This window comes from Salvelinus fontinalis, chromosome 17 (assembly GCF_029448725.1).
Source record: "Salvelinus fontinalis isolate EN_2023a chromosome 17, ASM2944872v1, whole genome shotgun sequence".
NCBI classification, from domain to species: domain Eukaryota; kingdom Metazoa; phylum Chordata; class Actinopteri; order Salmoniformes; family Salmonidae; genus Salvelinus; species Salvelinus fontinalis.
Genome location: NC_074681.1, coordinates 14,093,756 through 14,114,218, shown reverse-complemented (window position 1 = coordinate 14,114,218; position 20,463 = coordinate 14,093,756). Strand labels below are relative to the sequence as shown.

Genomic DNA, 20,463 nt, shown 5'->3' with positions numbered 1-20,463 from the left:
CCTGTCCTGTCCTTGAAACTACGGTTAAGTCTAAATAATAAAAACACCTTCACCTGACATGATTCCATGAATTAGGTGCTCCTGAGTGGCGTAGTGGTCTAAGGCACTGCATCTCAGTGCAAAAGGCGTCACTACAGACACCCTGGTTTGATTCCAGGCTGTATCACAACCGCCCGTGATTGGGAGTCCCATAGGGCGGTTCACAATTGGCCCAGCGTCATCTGTGTTTGGCCAGTGTAGGCCGTCATTGTAAATAAGAATTTGTTCTTAACTGACTTGCCTAGTTAAATAAAGGTTAATCGTTTTTATTTTAATTATTCATGTAAAGCCAAGCACACCAATGTCACTAAGCATCCTTGATGACAAACGCAGTAGTGTCACTAAAGGATACCTGGTAGGTGACATGGTAGGTATGGCAACTCAAAGAATTACATTTACTTGTACTGTATCTAGCTCTGTGTAAAGAAACCATAAAAAAATCAGCCGGGTGTGTATTAATATCAACAGCAACATCTCAATGTGAAAGTGTTTTTACAGTGAGTTGCCTTGCACACTATATCCATGGCTAGTTCAATATCACCATTATGGTGTGTGCATGTCTCACACATGTGAATTTATGTGTGCGCGTGCGTGTGTCTCATGAGAGAGAGAGAGAGAGAGAGAGAGAGAGAGAGAGAGAGAGAGAGAGGGAGAGAGATGGAGGGAGAGAGAGAGAGAAAGAGAGAGAGAGAGAGAGAGAGAGAGAGAGATGGAGGGAGGGAGGGAGGGAGGGAGGGAGGGAGGGAGGGAGGGAGGGAGGGAGGGAGGGAGGGAGGGAGCCGTTGGAGGCAGAGTCATTCTCGTTAGCTGAGCTGAATCCGTGCTACGATGCTGATATATCTATCACTGGGTAGATCAGAAGCAGCCTCTACTCTTGTCTCTCTCTCTCTGCTCAGCTGAGCATTGTTTGACCTGCTCTAGAGCATGTATGTAATTACCCTTATCTCTGATCCCATCTTGTGTTTCATCATTACCTTCTCATCCTAATCCTCTCCATCTTTATCTAGCTACATCATCAACTCCAGTCAGACACTGTCGTCTGTGTACATTCACAATTTACACCACAGGCGGTTGGCACCAGGTATGCAACAAGGACAGTCACATTTTCATCTACCCATTTTCATCTACCTTCATCTACCTATATGATAACTCAATGACACTTGTTGTGGTGCAAAGGTTTACATGTGTGAGCAGTTGAGTATGCTGTCAAGTAAAAAGACAAAATGCTATTTGCCGTAGCAGACCAATTTGCTCCAATTATCTTTGCAAAATGCTGAGGGGTTGAAATCTATTCAACTGAAATTGTACCTACCTCTTCATTTGAAGTCCTGAAATCCATGTGCTATGGTACAGTGAGGGAATCTGCCCTGGAAAAAGACAGAAGAGGAAATTAAATTGAATTAGCTTCCTGAACAAAATACCTAGCAGTTAGTCAGTGACATGGTTCTTCTCACTTGTAGTAATAACACAGAATACCTAGCAGTTAGTCAGTGACATGGTTCTTCTCACTTGTAGTAATAACACAAAATACCTAGCAGTTAGTCAGTGACATGGTTCTTCTCACTTGTAGTAATAACACAGAATACCTAGCAGTTAGTCAGTGACATGGTTCTTCTCACTTGTAGTAATAACACAAAATACCTAGCAGTTAGTCAGTGACATGGTTCTTCTCACTTGTAGTAATAACACAAAATACCTAGCAGTTAGTCAGTGACATGGTTCTTCTCACTTGTAGTAATAACACAAAATACCTAGCAGTTAGTCAGTGACATGGTTCTTCTCACTTGTAGTAATAACACAAAATACCTAGCAGTTAGTCAGTGACATGGTTCTTCTCACTTGTAGTAATAACACAAAATACCTAGCAGTTAGTCAGTGACATGGTTCTTCTCACTTGTAGTAATAACACAAAATACCTAGCAGTTAGTCAGTGACATGGTTCTTCTCACTTGTAGTAATAACACAAAATACCTAGCAGTTAGTCAGTGACATGGTTCTTCTCACTTATAGTAATAACACAAAATACCTAGCAGTTAGTCAGTGACATGGTTCTTCTCACTTGTAGTAATAACACAAAATACCTAGCAGTTAGTCAGTGACATGGTTCTTCTCACTTGTAGTAATAACACAGATTACCTAGCAGTTAGTCAGTGACATGGTTCTTCTTTAGTTAAATAAAGGTTAAAAAATAAATAAATACAAATTCTCACTAGTAGTAATAACACAGATTACTCAAGTACTGTGATTGTGCACCACTTAATATAAACACAAAACCCACTAGCATGGTCTGCCTATTTTCTGTCATGTCATCCTTGTGGGACCAGCAATATCAATCCAGAGTAATAGATTTTCATTGCAATTTCACTTCTTTCAAGCAGAATCCTGTTCAGAACTAATCAGGGGGGAAACCAGAGACCATTAAATGTCTATGAATAATTCATAAAATGAAGGTGGGAACCTAAGTATTTATCCTAATAAATGTTTCAATATGGAATCTATTGCTCCCGTCACCTGACTGACTGTGTTACCCTATCTGTTACGGAGTTACAGCAGGGCAAATCATTGAAGCTTTTGAAAACAATTTTCAGATGAAGGAGTAGTACAGTTCTGTTCTGTAGTAGTAATATAGGTTGTTTGGAACAGAGCAATAAATAAATGGCTCTGGTTTGGGATGAGGATAGATATAGAACATATGCTTCCCTTGACATCAACTTTGTAGTGACAAAAACTGCTGTCCTTGAGAAGGAAATAGTTACACTATAACAACATTGTGCTTGAGGGGTGTATGTTGCAGTATATATTCAAGGTTCACCTCAGTAGAAAGGCCCCCGGCTCTTCGTCTGTAGAGGTCTAGCCATGAAGCAGGCAGGTGAGGACTGATCCTACCCGTGGCAGATGAGCTTCCCTGGGCATGGCTGTGGGGGGACGCATGCCCTCCCCTGGAGCTGGTGGCAAAGCCTTGCCTGCGGTGAGCTTGGTGTTGGCTCTGGGCAGTGGCTGACCTGGTGTATGTGCTGCCACAGTTCCAGGTTGTTGTGGCCAAGGTGCTGTCGCAACAGTGGTTACGGAGGGTTTCCGATGGTGGACTCAGGAGCAGTTCCACTCAGGTGCAGAATGAGCTGAGTTGAGATCAAAACATAACATTAGTTTGTTTGTGAGGTAGTGGGAACTAGACCATGAGGCTATAAAGGGCTAATGCCAACAAATTATGGCACAACAGTAACAGCCCATACCACTTTAACCGGTTGCAATGATGTTTCATATTTACAGAGCTCCCAATCATCGCACAGAAATATTTCCCAGTGCAAAAAGACTGATGACTTGACAGAATAACTCTGGGTGTGATGGTTTTCAAACCAGTTTATGGGAAGGTACGGAGGCAATTTGTTTGACAAGTGCAGAGGGTGAATTTCAGAGAGCAGTTTGTTACAAAATGGTGAAAAGTCTCAACTGCTGCAGGTTGAAGGCACCTGTGGGTCCAACAATATAAATACCTAACGGCAATTAACCCGTATTCTTCAGTGTCCTTGTTGTTTGTATGCCAAGCACAAACGTTTCTGCCAAGGTGTTTTGTTGTGTTGCAATTGAAACCTCAGGAGAATTTATTCTCGTTAGTGCGCATTTGTTGACACGATATCACATATCTGTGAAGCTGTACTGGCAAGCTGCCTCTGTGATCATTGTTTTAAGACACCTTTTCAACTCACTTTTCATTCACATTTGAAACTATACATCATCATGTTAAGGAAATATCTTTTCTCTCTGTATCCAAGAGGATGCTAAAATACATTTTTAAAAACCTTTATTTAAAACACTCGTGGCATTCCATCTGGAGCCTGCCAACTCATTGAGTGATGTATTCTGACGCCATTTTAGACCTTCTTTAAAAATGAATGTCTACATCTGTCCTAAAATGTGCATCTAAAAAAGGAAATGTTTCATATACTGTATGCAGCCTGGCTGTTTGAAGACGAATGCAGGCCTGCTTCCAGCAGAGGCCCTCGAGAACATACTGACAAATGCAAGCAGTTCACTTCACTGCCAGAATCCCAGTCAGATAGACTGAGCTGAACCTTTTGTACAATTTAAGTTGAGTCAGCGCAACTCACAGGCACGTCATCAGATGTTTTCCCCAAATCACTGCACAGTGTTTCTCAAATAGCCCTCCTGGCTCTGACACAATAGCAGTAGAAAGTTAGCGTTGAGTAGAGAGGAGTAGTTTTGCTTAATTTGCTTGGAAGGTGTTAGCTGATAGAGACATTGCCTTGCCTAGGACCTGAAGACAGCAGGTGTCGGCCCTCGAGGAAGAGACCAGCCATTTATTCTACCTGTTACATTGGTACCGTGACCTGAATCTTAGGGAGGTGACTATAGTAGCTAGAGGCTTAAGCTTTAGGGCTCGATTCAATACGTATCGCAGAAGATCTGTGGTATAGCGTGACAGAAATGTAAAGGCAATGTTACCCATGCTCGCGGAGACTGCATTCACCGTAAATGCTGCATATGTCGGCTCAATCGAAAATTACCTTGAAATGACAATCTCACCATACCACAGATCTGCCGTGATACGGATACGGACCGAGCCCTTAGTAGTCTTATGTAACCAGACAAGTGTGCCTCTGGATATGGAGTATACCCCAACATACTGTGCATTTACACCTATCTGTAAAGTCTGGTATGTGAGCTTAAAGCTTTTAGCAAAGACAGCTTTGCCTTAGATTCAATGCACTAATGACCCAGGCGAAATTCCCATTATTGTTGATTAGTTGAAATGAACACATAGGTTCAGGAGGAAAAATTCAATCAATCAGATGACCGGATCAATTTACAACTCTGCCTACCCTTCTGCCTACACAGTATATAAACAGTGACATACATCACAATGGTGTGCTGGCTGATTTCTGCATCCCACCTCCAGCAACGCCCATCTCCCTTCCTTCTTCTCTCTTGGCGGATTCTTCCATAGAGATAATATGAGATGAAAACTACTAGATATTCTCTATGAGTTCTTTTCTACCTCGGTCCTTGATCTGGAGCCAAACCGACCAGAGGCCGTATCCAAACCAAAGTAACTACAGTATTTTTAATGTCTCAACCATATGGCCATACCTGCACAGTCATCAGAAAAATGGGAAAATAACCAAATGCACAAATTTGGTTCATGTGGAAAAATGAACTTAAATGAATTGGTGACAAAACAACCATGAGTAGTCCTATGAAACAGTGAGCTGACTCTCCAATTAAATAGTTGAAGTCTATCTCATTGCATTCCATAGCCCTTACCATGAGGTTTCATTATAATAAATAGTGTTTATGTTCTTATCCTGTCTGTGCTCGATTTCTCCTGATAGTTTTTGCATGACAGAAAGAATAAGAAAAACAAGTCAACAGTGCTTGATCGTCGCTCTCCAAAGGCTAACCTCAGAAAGCAACCAATTATTTTCTCAGTATTTACAGAGGAGCTGTCAGATTCAAGAGCATCCTAATTAGTGTACTGTTTTCAAATGCTCCATACAGTAGGCATGGTTGTGATTGTGTGTGTGTCTGTGTGTGTGTGGCTTTTGTATATTCTGCTAGGTCCTGAGTCCTTGTCTACTATTTTGCATCATTTGAAAAAGGGACTGTCAAACTGCTCCCCGCATTACCCCCGTAACTTTCTTCATTCTGTCAAGTATATAGGGAGAGGAAGAGATTGCTATTACTTCTTGCGATTTTCAAGTAAACTAATACCTGAGCCACAACAGTATGTGTGCTCAATCTCTCTATACCAGTATGGTCAGTGCTATTACGCTAGCTCTATACCAGATCCATTCAGCAGTGAGAGTGAGGGAGCAGAGGTAAATTAGTGACAGACACATTTATGGACCCGCTTCCTGACCTTCCTGATTGTGATGAATGGTTCTTGGCATGGCATAGCCTACAACTATCAAGTGGGTGCCAACTTAAATCCAACCGGAGCATTTCACAAACTGGTGCTGGCCCATTATAGCACTGAATATCCAGGAATGGTTCATTATGACCAAATGGTGTTGTGTGAATATACGGTTAATTTATAGCTTCAATATGTGTTTAAACTATAATGTTGAACTCATGGATTGTCGGTGCTTGTGTCCATGGCTCTGTTTATGAATTTGAGAGTGTTGGTTACGTTTCCCCAGCCCCATCTCTCAGATTTATACCAAACCGAGTGGTGGGGCTAAAACACAAACTCCAGATTGTGGCTTTAAAGAGGGGTACATTTTATTTAGAGTTCAAGCGTTTACCATCTGGTGGGTTTCATATACTTTTCTCCAGTGAGTTTCTTAATTAAAATGAATAAATTGTCCCATTAACAACACAGGATAATATGCTAACATATAAGCCAATGGCTTGAGTGAAGTGAAGCAAATAATCGGACATTGTTGTCTCAATTAACATTAACGCATTAATTTAACTCATAGGTATTCATGCACATTACAGTGCCTCATAATAGATAGTTCATTCCCCCTAATTCATTTTTAAAAATGAGAATAACATGAAGTACAACATGAAATTCAAGTAGCAGCCATTAGCAGTGTAACAAGTCAGTCCTACATGAGAGGGGGGGGGGGGGGGTTATCATGCTGTGAGGATACACAAATATGAAAGATGAATAACCTAAGTGCATTGCAGTGAGCATCGGCCTGATAGAAACAGCTTTGCACTGTCAGATGACGTAGCCTATTATTTTCTGAAATAAAGGACTGTATCTATGGGGGGAAATTAAATCAGCAAAAAACTTGAAATGCTAAGGGACATGGTTGTGCACGAAAAGCAATTTGTTTGACAAGTGACAAATTTGTCAAATGGGGGTATACTGTCTGAAGGATGTATAGCACATTACCAGAAATAATGGTCTTATAATAGCCTACATTTAATGTACGTCATAGGGGAAAATAAGAAACTTCTCATTTTAGTTTGAGCTAAATCTGACAGAACTCTAATTCTGTACATTTATACCTCCCAGATGAATTGTGTAATTATGTGGAGTTGTTCCCAAATAGTACTCCTAGACATTTTGCAATTTCATGAATGATTTGAAAACATATATCACAAATGAAGCAATGAACAATCAACAAATAATGCATCAAGACTCTGTATGGCATTTACCTGGCGTCTAATATATAACTGATATATATTTAAGGAAATATATATATTTTCCCTTTAAGGAAAATTATGAAGTCACAACCTACTATCTGTAATAAGCAAATAACATCATAACTTGAGCCAATGTGCTGTACGTGCTCTAACTAAACAATGTGCATTTTAACTCATTCCCACATTGATATTACACAATTAATAACACCACTGGGCTAACATCAGCTGAAATCAATCTCTATTTTTGAGTTGCAATACAGTACAAAAGTAATTAAGAAACAAACATAGCACTATTAGTGTTGTGTGTTTTGAGCTATGAGAGTTCGTGAGGATTGACTAATTCACTCATCGCTCTGCGCTGCCTGGGCTAGAGGACTAACGATTTTATATTTATACAACAGCGACTCTGTAGCAAACAGAGAGAGATAAAACTCTGAGGTACACTGAATGACAGACTGACTGAAGCATCTACAGTAAAATCTGTTTGTGTTATTGTTTATTCATCACACAAACCATTATACAGATGAAGTTGAACGTTAACATACACTTAGGTTGGAGTCATTAAAACTCATTTTCCAACCACTCCACACATTTCTTGCTAATAAACTATAGTTTTGGGAAGTCGGTTAGGACATCTACTTTGTGCATGACACAAGTCATTTTTCCAACAATTGTTTACAGACAGATTATTTCACTTAAAATTCACTGTGCCACAATTCCAGTGGGTCAGAAGTTTACATACACTAAGTTGACTGTGCCTTTAAACAGCTTGGAAAATTCCAGAAAATGATGTCATGGCTTTAGAAGCTTCTGATAGGCTAATTGACATCATTTTAGTAAATTGGAGGTGTACCTGTGGATGTATTTCAAGGCCTACCTTCAAACTCAGTGCCTCTGTGCTTGACATCATGGGAAAATCAAAAGAAATCAGCCAAGAAAAAGAATTGTGGACCTCCACAAGTCTGGTTCATCCTTGGGAACAATTTCCAAACGCCTGAAGGTACCACATTCATCTGTACAAACAATAGTAAGCAAGTATAAACACCATGGGACCACACATCCGTCATACCGCTCAGGAAGGAGATGAGTTCTGTCTCCTAGAGATGAACGTACTTTGATGCAAAAAGTGCAAATCAATCCCAGAACAACAGCAAAGGACCTTGTGAAGATGCTGGAAGAAACAGGTACAAAAGTATCTATATCCACAGTAAAACGAGTCCTATATCGACATAACCTGAAAGGCCGCTCAGCAAGGACGAAGTCACTGCTCCAAAACCGCCATAAAAAAGCCAAACTACGGTTTGCAACTGCACATGGGGACAAAGATCGTACTTTTTTGAGAAACGTCCTCTGGTCTGATGAAACAAAAATAGAACTGTTAGGCCATAATGAACATTGTTATGTTTGGAGGAAAAAGGGGGAGCTTGCAAGCCGAAGAACACCATCCCAACCGTGAAGCACGGGGGTGGCAGCATCCAGGAGCGGTTCTGGGGGGCAGGGGGGGCCAGTGCCGCTGTGACAACAATTTTGGACCCCCTTGTGGCCCCCCTAAATGTGGAGTATGAAATAATTTTTACATAACTAATTTTTGCTATCGTTCTTTTTTTACATCCGTTATTAGACAGTGGCAACGCGGAACACTAATGATTATTAAAATGGTCTTTTGCCTGCTAATGCCTGCAATGCAGTGAAGAAAACGATGACAACAATAACGTCTAATGTAACTGGCCCCTCTAACGGTACAACTGGCCCCAGCTTGGCCCCCCCCAGTTGAAATGGTCTAGAACCGCCACTGGCAGCATCATGTTGTCGGGGTGCTTTGCTGCAGGTGGGACTGGTGCACTTCACAAAATAGATGGCATCATGAGGTAGGAAAATTATTTGGATGTATTGAAGCAACATCTCAAGACATCAGTCAGGAAGTTAAAGCTTGGTCGCAAATGGGTCCTCCAAATGGACAATGACCCCAAGCATACTTCCAAAGTTGTAGCAAAATGGCTTAAGGACAACAAAGTCAAGGTATTGGAGTGGCCATCACAAAGCCCTGACCTCAATCCTAGAGAGAATTTGTGGGCAGAACTGAAAAAGCGTGTGTGAAGCAAGGAGACCTACAAACCTGACTCAGTTACACCAGCTCTGTCAGGGGGAATGGGCCAAAATTCACCCAACTTATTGTGGGAAGCTTGTGGAAGGCTACCCGAAACGTTTGACCAAAGTTCAACAATTTAAAGGCAATGCTTCCAAATACTAATTGAGTGTATGTAAACTTCTGACCCACTGGGAATGTGATGAAAGAAATAAAAGCTGAAATAAATAATTCTCTCTACTATTATTCTGACATTTCACATTCTTAAAATAAATTGGTGATCCTAACTGACCTAAGACAGGGACTTTTTACTAGGATTAAATGTCAGGAATTGTGAAAAACTGAGTTGAAATGTATTTGGCTAAGGTGTATGTAAACTTCCGACTTCAACTGTAGCATACGTTCTCAGTAAAATCCAGTCAACATCTGGGACAATTCATACGGATGGATGGTCGACCGAATCGGCCCCCCAGAGAAATATGAGGTGTGATAGTCTTCCTCTTTCCCATGCTCAGCTCTGGAACTGCAGTAAATTGGGATGAAGATGACCAAGGCCACAACCTCACCTTACATTTCACATTTACATTTTAGTTATTTAGCAGACGCTCTCATCCAGAGAGACTTACAGCCTCTCCTTGACATATAGCCTCTCTTTACCCTCCACATTTTTCCTTCAGAGGCAGCAGCCATAGCTAAAGGGCAACATCAGGATCAGTGCTTCTAATTTGTCTTTTCACAGTGGAATTGGCTTTCATTCAGGGACCGACTACCGCATTTGGGAACCTGGGGCAACAATCTTTTTTACATGTTTTTTTTCTTCTTCAGATTTCCTTTTGTGAAAATAGCTAACTTTTTGCATTTCAACACATTTGATAAACATTTAGCAGTTGTATAATGCTATTCTACACATTTTGTCATGACGCTAAGATAAAATATTGCAGTTCTACCCTTTTTTACCATGGGTCAGAGAGAAAAATGTGCTGCTTTATTGCTCATCGCATGCTATTGTTCACATTTTGCCATGAGGCTGAGAGAACATTTAGCAGTTTTAACATTTTACTTATAACTTTCAAAGGTAACATTGAAGACTTCCGTTAACACTTGTGAAGCAGACTCAACGTACCAGGCCAGGGTTTGAGGTTTGAGAAGTCAATGAGAGAAGTGAAAAATTCCTCCTTAGTTGTTAATTTTCTCGATTTCTAAAGGGACAACCTACGTAGATTCAAGCCAATGTCTTAAGTAACTGAACATGTTTTTACTCCAACCTCGAAAGTGACAAACTTACATTTCTGTCAAAAACTACTTTATATCAAAGGAGTGCTTTTGATTTGACGGCAGATGCGCAATTCTGCGCGATTACATGTTTTTGCGCATTAGCTTAGCTAGCCAATGTCACCATGACATCGCCTACAATCATTTTCAAGGATTTCTACTGGAGAAGCAGCTTCTGCCTATCTTCAAACTGTACTGTCTTTGGTAATAGTGTCAGTGTAGGTGTTTTGCAAAAATGGACATTTGAAACCATACCAAGATTGGATTGGGTGTGCTTAACAATGCTTTATGTCAGTGATCATCAACTATAGTAGATTCAGCTGATTTTTTCTTGAAGGGATGGCCAGGGGGCCAGAACATAATTACAAATCAATTGTAGACTGCAAATTGACTGCAAGAATCCCAAACAGATATAATATTTGACAAAAACATATATACGATCACATACTGTATATCTCTCTATTAAACGTGGAAAAACTTTGGAACAGATTTCCAAAATTAAAATCACTTGGAGCTATATTTGCTGGTGTTTTACAGTCTTTTATGTCCAACAATGGGTGGCCAAATAAAATCACCCGCGTACCACCAGTTGGGGAACCCTGCTTTATGTTATGTGCATGTGTTAATCTATCATACTCCTTCCAACTTCATGGTATACAATGTGGCACTGTAGGTAGGAGAGAGCTAGTCATAGTGTAGGCTGTTTGACACCTTGTCACAGGACCTTATTGGCCAATTTCCCTCAAGCCTGATTTTCTTGACAAAGACATTCTTAACTTGACCTACAGATCTTTGATTTATGGTATTAGCTGTATGGGGTAGAGGGGGTATATTCGGAACATAAACATGTCAATGATATGTCACCACCTTTGTATTTAATAGAAACTGGGATCTGCCTCAATACATCAACTAGATTGCTACCTTTGACCATTGACCTGCACTGCTCAATACTCCTTTCACAAGAATTTGTAACAATTACAGAATATTGATGATAAAGCCTTGATACAGCCCTAATAGGTGTAGCTGTTAGGCTCATTGAGCTCAGCGGGCAGCATACCTTGAATACTACTTATGAGAGAGTGACGATCAAATCTAGGATCTTAACATCCACTTCAAAGCCAATGGATAGTAACAAGATACAGTGGGTATCATAAGTATTCATCCCCTTGGATTTCTTCACATTTATTTATGTTACTAAGTGGGATTAAATTTGATTAAATTGTCATTTTTTTGTCAATGATCTACACAATATACTCTAACATTTCCATTTTTTTAAAGATTAATGAAAGACAAAACACTAATATACCTTTATTAGACAAGTATTCACCCCCCCCCCCCACCCCCCCCCCCCCCACCCCGCTTTTCACACCTGGATTGTGCAATATTTGCCCATTATTCTTTTCAAAATTCTTCAAGCTTTGTCAAGGTGTTGGGAATCATGGCTAGACAGCAATTTTCAAGTCTTGCCATAGATTGTCAAGCAGATTTAAGTCAAAACTGTAACTTGGCCACTCAGGAACATTCATTGTCTTCTAGGTAAGCAACTTCAGTGTAGATTTGACTTGTGTTGTAGGTGATTGTCCTGCTGAAAGGTGAATTCCTCTCCCAGTGTCTGCTGTAAAGACTGAAACAGTTTTTCCTCTAGGATTTTGCCTGTGATTAGAGCCATTCCGTTTATTTTTATCTGGAAAACTCCACCGTCTTTGCTGACGTCAAGCATACAAATACCATGATGCAGGCACCACTATTCTTGAAATTAAGGAGGTAGTTACTCAGGGATGTGTTCTGTTGGATTTGCCACAAACATAAGGTTTTGCATTTAGGCCAAAAATGTTATTCCTTTCCCGTGTTTTTTTGCAGTAGTACTTTAGTGCCTTTGGAATATTTGTATTCTGTATATTTGTTTTCTTTTTTTCACTCTGTCATTTAGGTCATTATTGTGGAGTCACTACAATGTTGATCCAACCTCAGTTTTCTCCCATCACAGTCAATGAACTCTGTAGCTGTTTTAAAATCAATGGTGACATCCCTGGGCAGTTTCCTTCCTGTCCTGCAGCTCAGTTCAGAAGGACAACTGTATATTTGATGTGTCTGGGTGGTTTAATACATAATCCACAGTTTAATTATTAACTTGACCATGCTTAAAGAGATATTCAGTGTCTGATTTGTTATTATTACCTATCTACCAATCACTGCCCTTCTTTATAAGGCTTTTGAAAAGCTCCCAGGTCTTTGTAGTTGAATCTGTGCTTGAAATTTAACACTTGACTGAGGGACCTGACATATGTTGTATGTATGGGGGACAGAGGAAGGGGTAGTCATTTAAAAAAATTATGTCAATCCCTATTATTTCACACAGATTGAGTCCATGTAACTTATTATGTGATTTGTTAAGACAAATTTGACTCCTGAACTAATTTAGGCTTGCAACAACTATATTATAGTTATTTAATTGTTATTAATTTGTAAATATTTGTAGAATTTTCTTTCACTTTGACATTATGGAGTTTTTTTGTGTAGATAAATGACCAAAAAAATCACAATTAAATATATTTCAATCCCACTTTGAAACAACAAAATGTGAAAGCAATCTGAAGGGTGTGAATACTTCTGATACCCACTGTATCTGACCCCTCAAGTTATTACGTTGACTTGCCCTGTCTTTATCAAACGGTACTACTGTAAGAAGAGTGGAACTGGTATATACAGTATCTATTGTATAATAGATCAGATATATTCCAAAGGGCTATTCAGGTAAATCTAGATAACATCCTAAAAAGTATTACAACCAGAATGCAGACTATAGTTGGGTTGCCATGGGACTGGTCATAATATGCCCGGCTGGTTTGATTGCATGCATTCCACATTATTAGGTGCAGAAGACTAACAACCAGTAGGCTATAACCACGTAGAACATTGGAATGGTATTAATACCAACAATACATTCACTGTAACAGCAGCATTCCCTCATCTACCAGTCTATTTAAAACTGACAATGTCGATATGGGCAGTGTATAGACTCTATACTTCAACCTTGCTTTACATCATTGTGGACAGAAAGAGGACTGACACCGCACTTAGCTGGGGGAACTGCGGGTGCCTATACATTTGGACACGTCGGAGCCTCGGAGGCAATATGAAGGGCTACTTACTGCATGCTGAAACCTGAAGTAATTGCATATTTTACACTTAATAGGTCCTTTATCATAATCTGAATGAACTGTTCCCCATTGTGCATTACGCAATGTGAGAGCCAATGATGATGTATTGTTAGTCTACTTATTAGATATTAGATGATGGATCATGAGAGTATTATACTGAAATGAACCTATATAGTAGCGATAGGCTACAAATGGCGTATGAATAAAAGTGAACGTTTTTCGAGGTATCATAGGCTACACGATAGCCCACTACTGTGAATAACCATCATTATCTTACATGTAAATTGCATTGTAAGCTATTATACAATATACAAATTAGTGGTTGACTAGAATGTCTAGCTTACCTGATTTTCTGGTAACAGGTGTGATGTAATATTGGATCCAGTCGGCTCCTCACATCAATCTGTCCTGAAATGTGTTCATTTATTCAGTGATGGCTACAGATTCAAAAGAATCTCTGCAAAATCTCAACGTATCCTGGCACCGTCGCCCACGATATCCAATACACTGAGGCAATGTGCAAAAACCGTTAAACATCCCACACTTACACGAAAAACATATTTCTCATGCAGAAACAAGACACGGCATCCTTTTCATCGACAGTAATTTCCAGCATGGCATGGAATACTGTTTCACATGTTTCCTTACTGTGCGCTCTGGTGCCAAAATGACTGGCTGAAAATCACATGCGATTTGTTGCAACTCACGTCAATCGCCTCATTTATTCGTTTAGGATACTCGCGGAGCTCTCGCGGATACTCCCGATGTGAAATTACTTTTAGTGTTGAATAAGAGCATCTACTATGTACATAGCCTAAGATACATCCAACCTAAAGGTATCCGGTGCAAGGAGCGCTTTTAAAGGAAATTATCGGCGAGCACTGCGGTGGGGTTTTGTTGAATGGGAACCGGGGCTGCTATCAGCCTGCAGTGAAGGCGAATGAATGCAAAAGCAGATTCAAATGAACCGGTTCCAACATCTTTTTCTTCAAAACTGTGATTTTTAAAGTAGTCTATTGTGCAACATATTAGCTTGGAATACATATCAATAACATGTATTCCTAACCCGTTATCAGGGCTAGATATGGTCTCCCTCTCAGTTATGCCTACCTTCTCTGAGTAGCAGAGAAGGTAGGCTATTCAGGATTCAGTGTGTATCTCACAGCAGATCAGGAAACTCACTTGGAGCTCCTCAATACATTGACAGCTGTTTTCAGTGCCTCGAGATCCTCTACCCTGCAGCCCTTATTGCGTAAGCAACTGTGCAGGTTTTCCAGTTGCAGATGTCATGCAATCAGAGCTATCTAGGCTGTAGCCATATAGATTACAGCCCAATATGTAGGCCTAGATGATTGCAATAGTGTCTATGTTTTGTTCTGCACAACACACTGCCCCAAAGTCTAACACTTTGCATGAAGTTGATATTATACCTGTGTAATAATGGTGTTATTACATTGTAATAAAATTGTGTTGTTACATAAATCTTGCACTCACATTTGTAAGGGTATTGCATTACCATGTAATTGCATTCAGCTTTGTAAGTGTATTGCATTGCCATTCTAATTATCAGTTTTATACACACTTGATATAAAGTGGAACCAATTTGAGGATCATAGACCTGAGAGTTAAAATGGCCCTTATAAAACAGTCATGTGAATGTGAAAGCTATTATTTTATGCTCCACATAGCAAGCCATTCTAGTCATGATGTCATATCACAGGTAAACACTTGATCCTCTTTTCACAAATGAGTTCTTGTCATTTCAGGTGATTTTCAAAATGATTGTTGATAATATTTATAGAAAATGTAATCAACTTATCACTTTTCTGCCCTGAACATGACCTGATTAGATTGAAGAGGATGCACACCAATATGCTTTAGCATCACATCCCCCTACAGTACAACCTGTGTGTAATGTAACCAGTGTGAAATGGCTAGCTAGTTAGTGGGGTGCGTGCTAATAGTGTTTCAATTGGTGACATCACTCGCTCTGAGACCTTGAAGTGGTTGTTCCCCTTGCTCTGCATGGGCTGCGGCTTTTGTGGAGCGATGGGTAACGGCGCTTCTTGGGAGGCAGTTGTCGATGTGTGCAGAGGGTCCCTGGTTCATGCCCAGGTAGGGGCGAGGAGAGGGACGGAAGCAATACTGTTACAGTAACACCTGTATATTGGGTATCCATGTTGATGTATATGTGGAAACCTGCAGTTTTGACTTGTGATTTCTCAATAAAGCTTTGTTTTAAGTGCAGAATAGTTCATCCAAAATCTCAGTTTACCTTTGTGAAACATTGTTGCTTTCTTACCTTGTAAAAAGTAGGCAAGTTTACTTTGTGTTTTAGTTGCTGTTGTCGTTTTTTATTTATAAAAAACTATATATCAGAAAGTACAACATAACACGCACCAACATTCAACATGCAAAAATACAAACATAAATAAACATATGGAGCCGCACATCCATTTACAGTGTGTTGTCAGACAAATGTTGTTCAAGACAGCTTCATCCAACATGCTGGAACATTAGGTCGGTGACCACATCGATCAAATATTGAGCCATCCAACTAATTATGTACAGATAACCCCTCCTCCCCTCTATAATTTAGCCAGTAACAAAGGGAAATTATTTGTCTCCAATTAGGTTTTGAAGATAATATAACCAGTTCACAATTAACTTTAAGTTAGCACCACAATAAGATTTAAAAAATCGGATGAATTTGCCAATCTTAATTCCTATGCTAACTATTAATATTCCTCCTTTGTTTAATTATTTTTGCCAAATAAAGCCATTGCCAAAAGTTAACTGGACACAAGGGGGCGTAGGGTGATACGTTCCCTTCCCCTTCTCAGCCTCAGCTCAGCAGACTTGGAAGAGGTAAATGTGATTATGCTGTTGAGATTGACCTTGAAAACCAACTGTAGTTAGATTTACATTTTAAGGAAGAATACCTTATTGGATTATTGGAAAGGAAATGTATGACTTTCTGCCTGCATACACACCGACGTCAGAGGACGCCTCCCTGAGGACAATCACATTCAATGACAATGTGAACAGAGTTTGTTTCCACCTTTTACTGCATGTATTTAGCTACATGTCATTATTGTATTGGGGAAATGGGAAACATATATTTTATAGGCCTAAATAAATAGAAAATAAAACGTGTGTATGCTGTAGCACATAGGGATCAATATAATGTAATACCATGCAGATGTGTTTTTACAACTCTATCCCTTATTAAATTGAATGAGTCCTCCATGTCATTGCACCGTCTATTCATTTTCATGCCTTCTGAGCTATGCAACACACAACGCTCATTACCAACAATCTGCACATTCCGATGATTGCACTGGTATGCATCCTTAGATCAGAGCTGTGCTCAGCTACACACCCAAACACCACCACCACCACCACCACTAGTCCACAAACCTCCCCACTCCACACACAAAAACACCTGTTTAGTGTTTAGCAAGAGGGTGGGTCTTGACTCCACCCATTACAAATGTACGTGTAAAAAAATGTTTTTAATTGGTTTGAAGACCCCTGCTATGTAAATTAATTTTGTGAGACTCCTCCCATGCACCTGATAGGGAGTATTTACAGCTCTTTACTGCTGCCTGCTGTACTGTTACAACAGCGCTCTCTGCACTACACGATGACACTTCACTGGACTATGCAATAAGGATTTCCGTCTCTGCAGTGATTTGTCGCGCCCTGAGGGGACCGTTATATTTACGAAAAAAGTTTTATACCACATTTCCAGTCCCATTTATTTTTCCAAGATGCCACGCTCGTTTCTTGTCAAGAAACATTTCAACTCATCTAAGAAGCCAAATTATAGCGAGCTGGAAAGCCCTATAGGTAAGCAACAACCTTTTCTAAATGAATCGCTCAACAGAAACATGGATTACACTGACATGCTACAAAGTTTACAAATTGACTGCGGTCAGGCTATTATGCTGATATGTCGTTTCATTGTATCTCTATGTCAAAGTTAGTGTTACTTTGTAACTTTCTAATCCGTGCAATTCAGGGAGGCGATGTTATTCAGCTCTTTTTGAAGGAAATTATAAATTGACATATATAGGCTTATTATTACTGTGAGATAAAATTACTTTTAATCACCTAAATGAATGTTGTCTCTATTTCCATTTTCAGTATTTATTTCACCGTATCTCTACAAGGGCCTTCCATTGCCTGTCATCCCTCAACCGGAGATCCTTAGCTCCGTGGTTTACAACCCTATCACGGTATGGACTACGAGCAGCTTGCCGTTATCTCCGCTTTCAAGTGACCTGTCTCCCATCTCTGGATACCCCTCATCGCTCTCTGACACCTCATCCAAAGACCACAGCGGCTCTGAGAGTCCCAGGAGCGATGAAGACGAGCGGATGCTTACCAAACTAACAGACCCTCATGGAGTGGAGGCAGAGAAATTCCAATGTAGTTTGTGTAAAAAGTCCTATTCTACTTATTCTGGACTGCTGAAGCATAAGCAACTGCACTGTGACGCTCAGACGAGGAAATCATTCAGTTGTAAATACTGCGAAAAGGAGTACGTCAGTCTTGGAGCGCTAAAAATGCACATCAGAACTCACACTTTGCCTTGTGTCTGTAAAATATGTGGCAAAGCTTTCTCAAGACCGTGGTTGCTTCAGGGACACATCAGAACGCACACTGGTGAGTGACTAAAGATTTGGAGTGCCATACTGTATTGTAGCCTATACTTGGAAATAGTGAAGATAGCTGCTTGGTGGGCTATTCCAATTTAGGATAACTGTGCGATTTATGGGATATATTATTTATGATAATGGGTTTTAACAGACTGTAAATGTGTTTATCATATACATATTGCAAAGTGCATTGCAATGCTGAAATTCCCTATATGCCTGTCAAAACAGTTATGTGATAAGTGGTAACTCATGTTAAAGAAGGGGTTTTCACACCACTTTACAAGACTTGGGACATGCTTGTGTTGTTCCATGTTCTGGTTCATACTCTTCACTAAGTAGCCTAAAAGATTCCTACTCCTATGTCAAGCCATATCTCATGCTTGACATAAAGTCAGGGAAGAAGGAATTTGGCTTTCCTCTAGTGATTCCTAACTTTTACAGTGCACTATAAGAGTAACTGTATAAGTCCATGCTCTAGTTAAATTATTACAGTTGATTATGGAGCAAATAGTTCATACAGTATTAGGCCTATGTCAGTTTAGTGGAGTGGATAGCTGTGTTTGTTTTGTATATCTTATCTGCCTGTGAATACTGACACATTTCTTCTCCTTTCCCCTCTGACAGGAGAGAAGCCCTTCTCCTGCCCCCATTGCAGTAGGGCTTTTGCGGACAGGTCCAACCTCAGGGCACACCTACAAACCCATTCGGATGTGAAAAAATACCAATGCAAGAACTGTTCCAAAACCTTCTCCAGAATGTCTCTTCTGCACAAGCATGAGGAATCTGGTTGTTGTGTAGTACATTGAGACTGCTGGGCTGGGAGACAGTGCCACCGCCAGAGACCTCTGGTACTTTTCAGTCCTCAATAACTGTTCAGGGGATATTACATACTGAGGCTTTGTTACCAAATATGCAAGACTTTCTTTGACTGACTGCCTGAATGACAATCCATTTAATATCAGTGTAAAAACAAATACTCTCTGTCATGTGCTTTTCATTTTAAGCAGGTTTTTTTTCTCCTATTGCAATCAGTGTTGAACTATACAGTATGTTAGTTATACCATGTGCCATTCTGTCTGTACATTTCATGTACTTTTGGGCAGGGGCGCAACTTTGGTTTTAGAAGTGGTGGGACATAATTATATATCTTTTTTTTATCCAGTCGGATAAACACTCCAAGCAGTCTACCCGACCTCTTGGAGGAGTCTGTATGGTCCATAAGCACACTGTTGCCTCGTTTGGTATCACATTCCAATGATAAAACTGGGGGGGGGGGGTCAAAAATGCATGTCCCCCGTCCCCAGGGAAGTTGCGCCCATGCATTTGGGAAGTGGAGAGATATGAAATAATGTGCCTTCTCAAAGATTTTGATGTTCTGACCAATCTCTCTTAGAGGATATGTTCCTGCTTATGTCATATTCTTTTTGTTTTCTTAAGAAACCACATAGTTATTCCAAGTGGACATGGTGTATGGAAACAAATGATAGAGACAGAGCAGTGCACAACCAATGAATTATTAGAAGCCATCATAACTTAGGGATCAAGTGCAAAGATGTATTTTTAGGGTGAAAGTATTACAATTCCTGCACAATCATGACACAGCAACTGTTTTGCTCAAGATAGCAATACTTTTATTAAGTGCCTCACTTCGCCTTGGCAATTATGTAGTTTTTCTAAAAAAATATGTTGCATTTATATTTTTATATATTTGAATGTAAGTGTGAATAAGATGATTGTATTTTTGACAGTGTGAATTGTGATATTGAATGAATGATTTGATTATTTTTAAGATGCTTTTTAAAATAAAGGTTCATGAAATGTTTGTAATGCTTGATTTTCTTTTTCTGTGCAAGGACTGTGAATAGTTTGTTATCAGGGATCCATCATGGCATGGTGCCATGCACTTGCTGGATATTCACTGGATATTCACTATATCCATGCACTTGCTGGATATAAAATGTCTTCTTACTTTAACTTTATGAGATTATTAATCAAAGAAATATACTAAATCACATGTATCACATCATGTACGATGTCTATACCTTAGCTTTTTATCAGTATACAAGTTAAAATATTTGTATTACTTTCTCTGAAACTACTAGCCTGGCATTACTATGGTAACAAC

At 39.8% G+C, this 20,463-nt stretch overlaps 2 protein-coding genes across 2 annotated transcripts in view; one reads left to right on the top strand and one right to left on the bottom strand.

Annotated features, from left to right (window-relative positions):
- LOC129813746 (gamma-1-syntrophin-like) overlaps positions 1-14,788 on the bottom strand; it is a 37,064-nt gene extending 22,276 nt beyond the window's left edge. Inside the window, exons 1-3 of the mRNA XM_055866225.1 lie at positions 14,019-14,788; positions 2,852-3,158; positions 1,352-1,406 (exon numbers count right to left, since the gene is read on the bottom strand). Of these exons, the coding sequence (XP_055722200.1) occupies positions 1,352-1,378 (27 nt within the window). The 5' untranslated portion in view covers positions 1,379-1,406; positions 2,852-3,158; positions 14,019-14,788. The remainder of the gene's footprint in view (positions 1-1,351; positions 1,407-2,851; positions 3,159-14,018) is intronic.
- A 2,510-nt stretch (positions 14,789-17,298) lies between these two features.
- LOC129813745 (zinc finger protein SNAI2-like) lies at positions 17,299-20,160 on the top strand. The gene is made up of 3 exons (XM_055866224.1): positions 17,299-17,526; positions 17,824-18,345; positions 18,963-20,160. The coding sequence occupies exons 1-3, from the start codon at positions 17,448-17,450 to the stop codon at positions 19,142-19,144; spliced, it is 783 nt and encodes a 260-aa protein (XP_055722199.1). The 5' UTR covers positions 17,299-17,447; the 3' UTR covers positions 19,145-20,160.
- Positions 20,161-20,463: the final 303 nt, after the last annotated feature.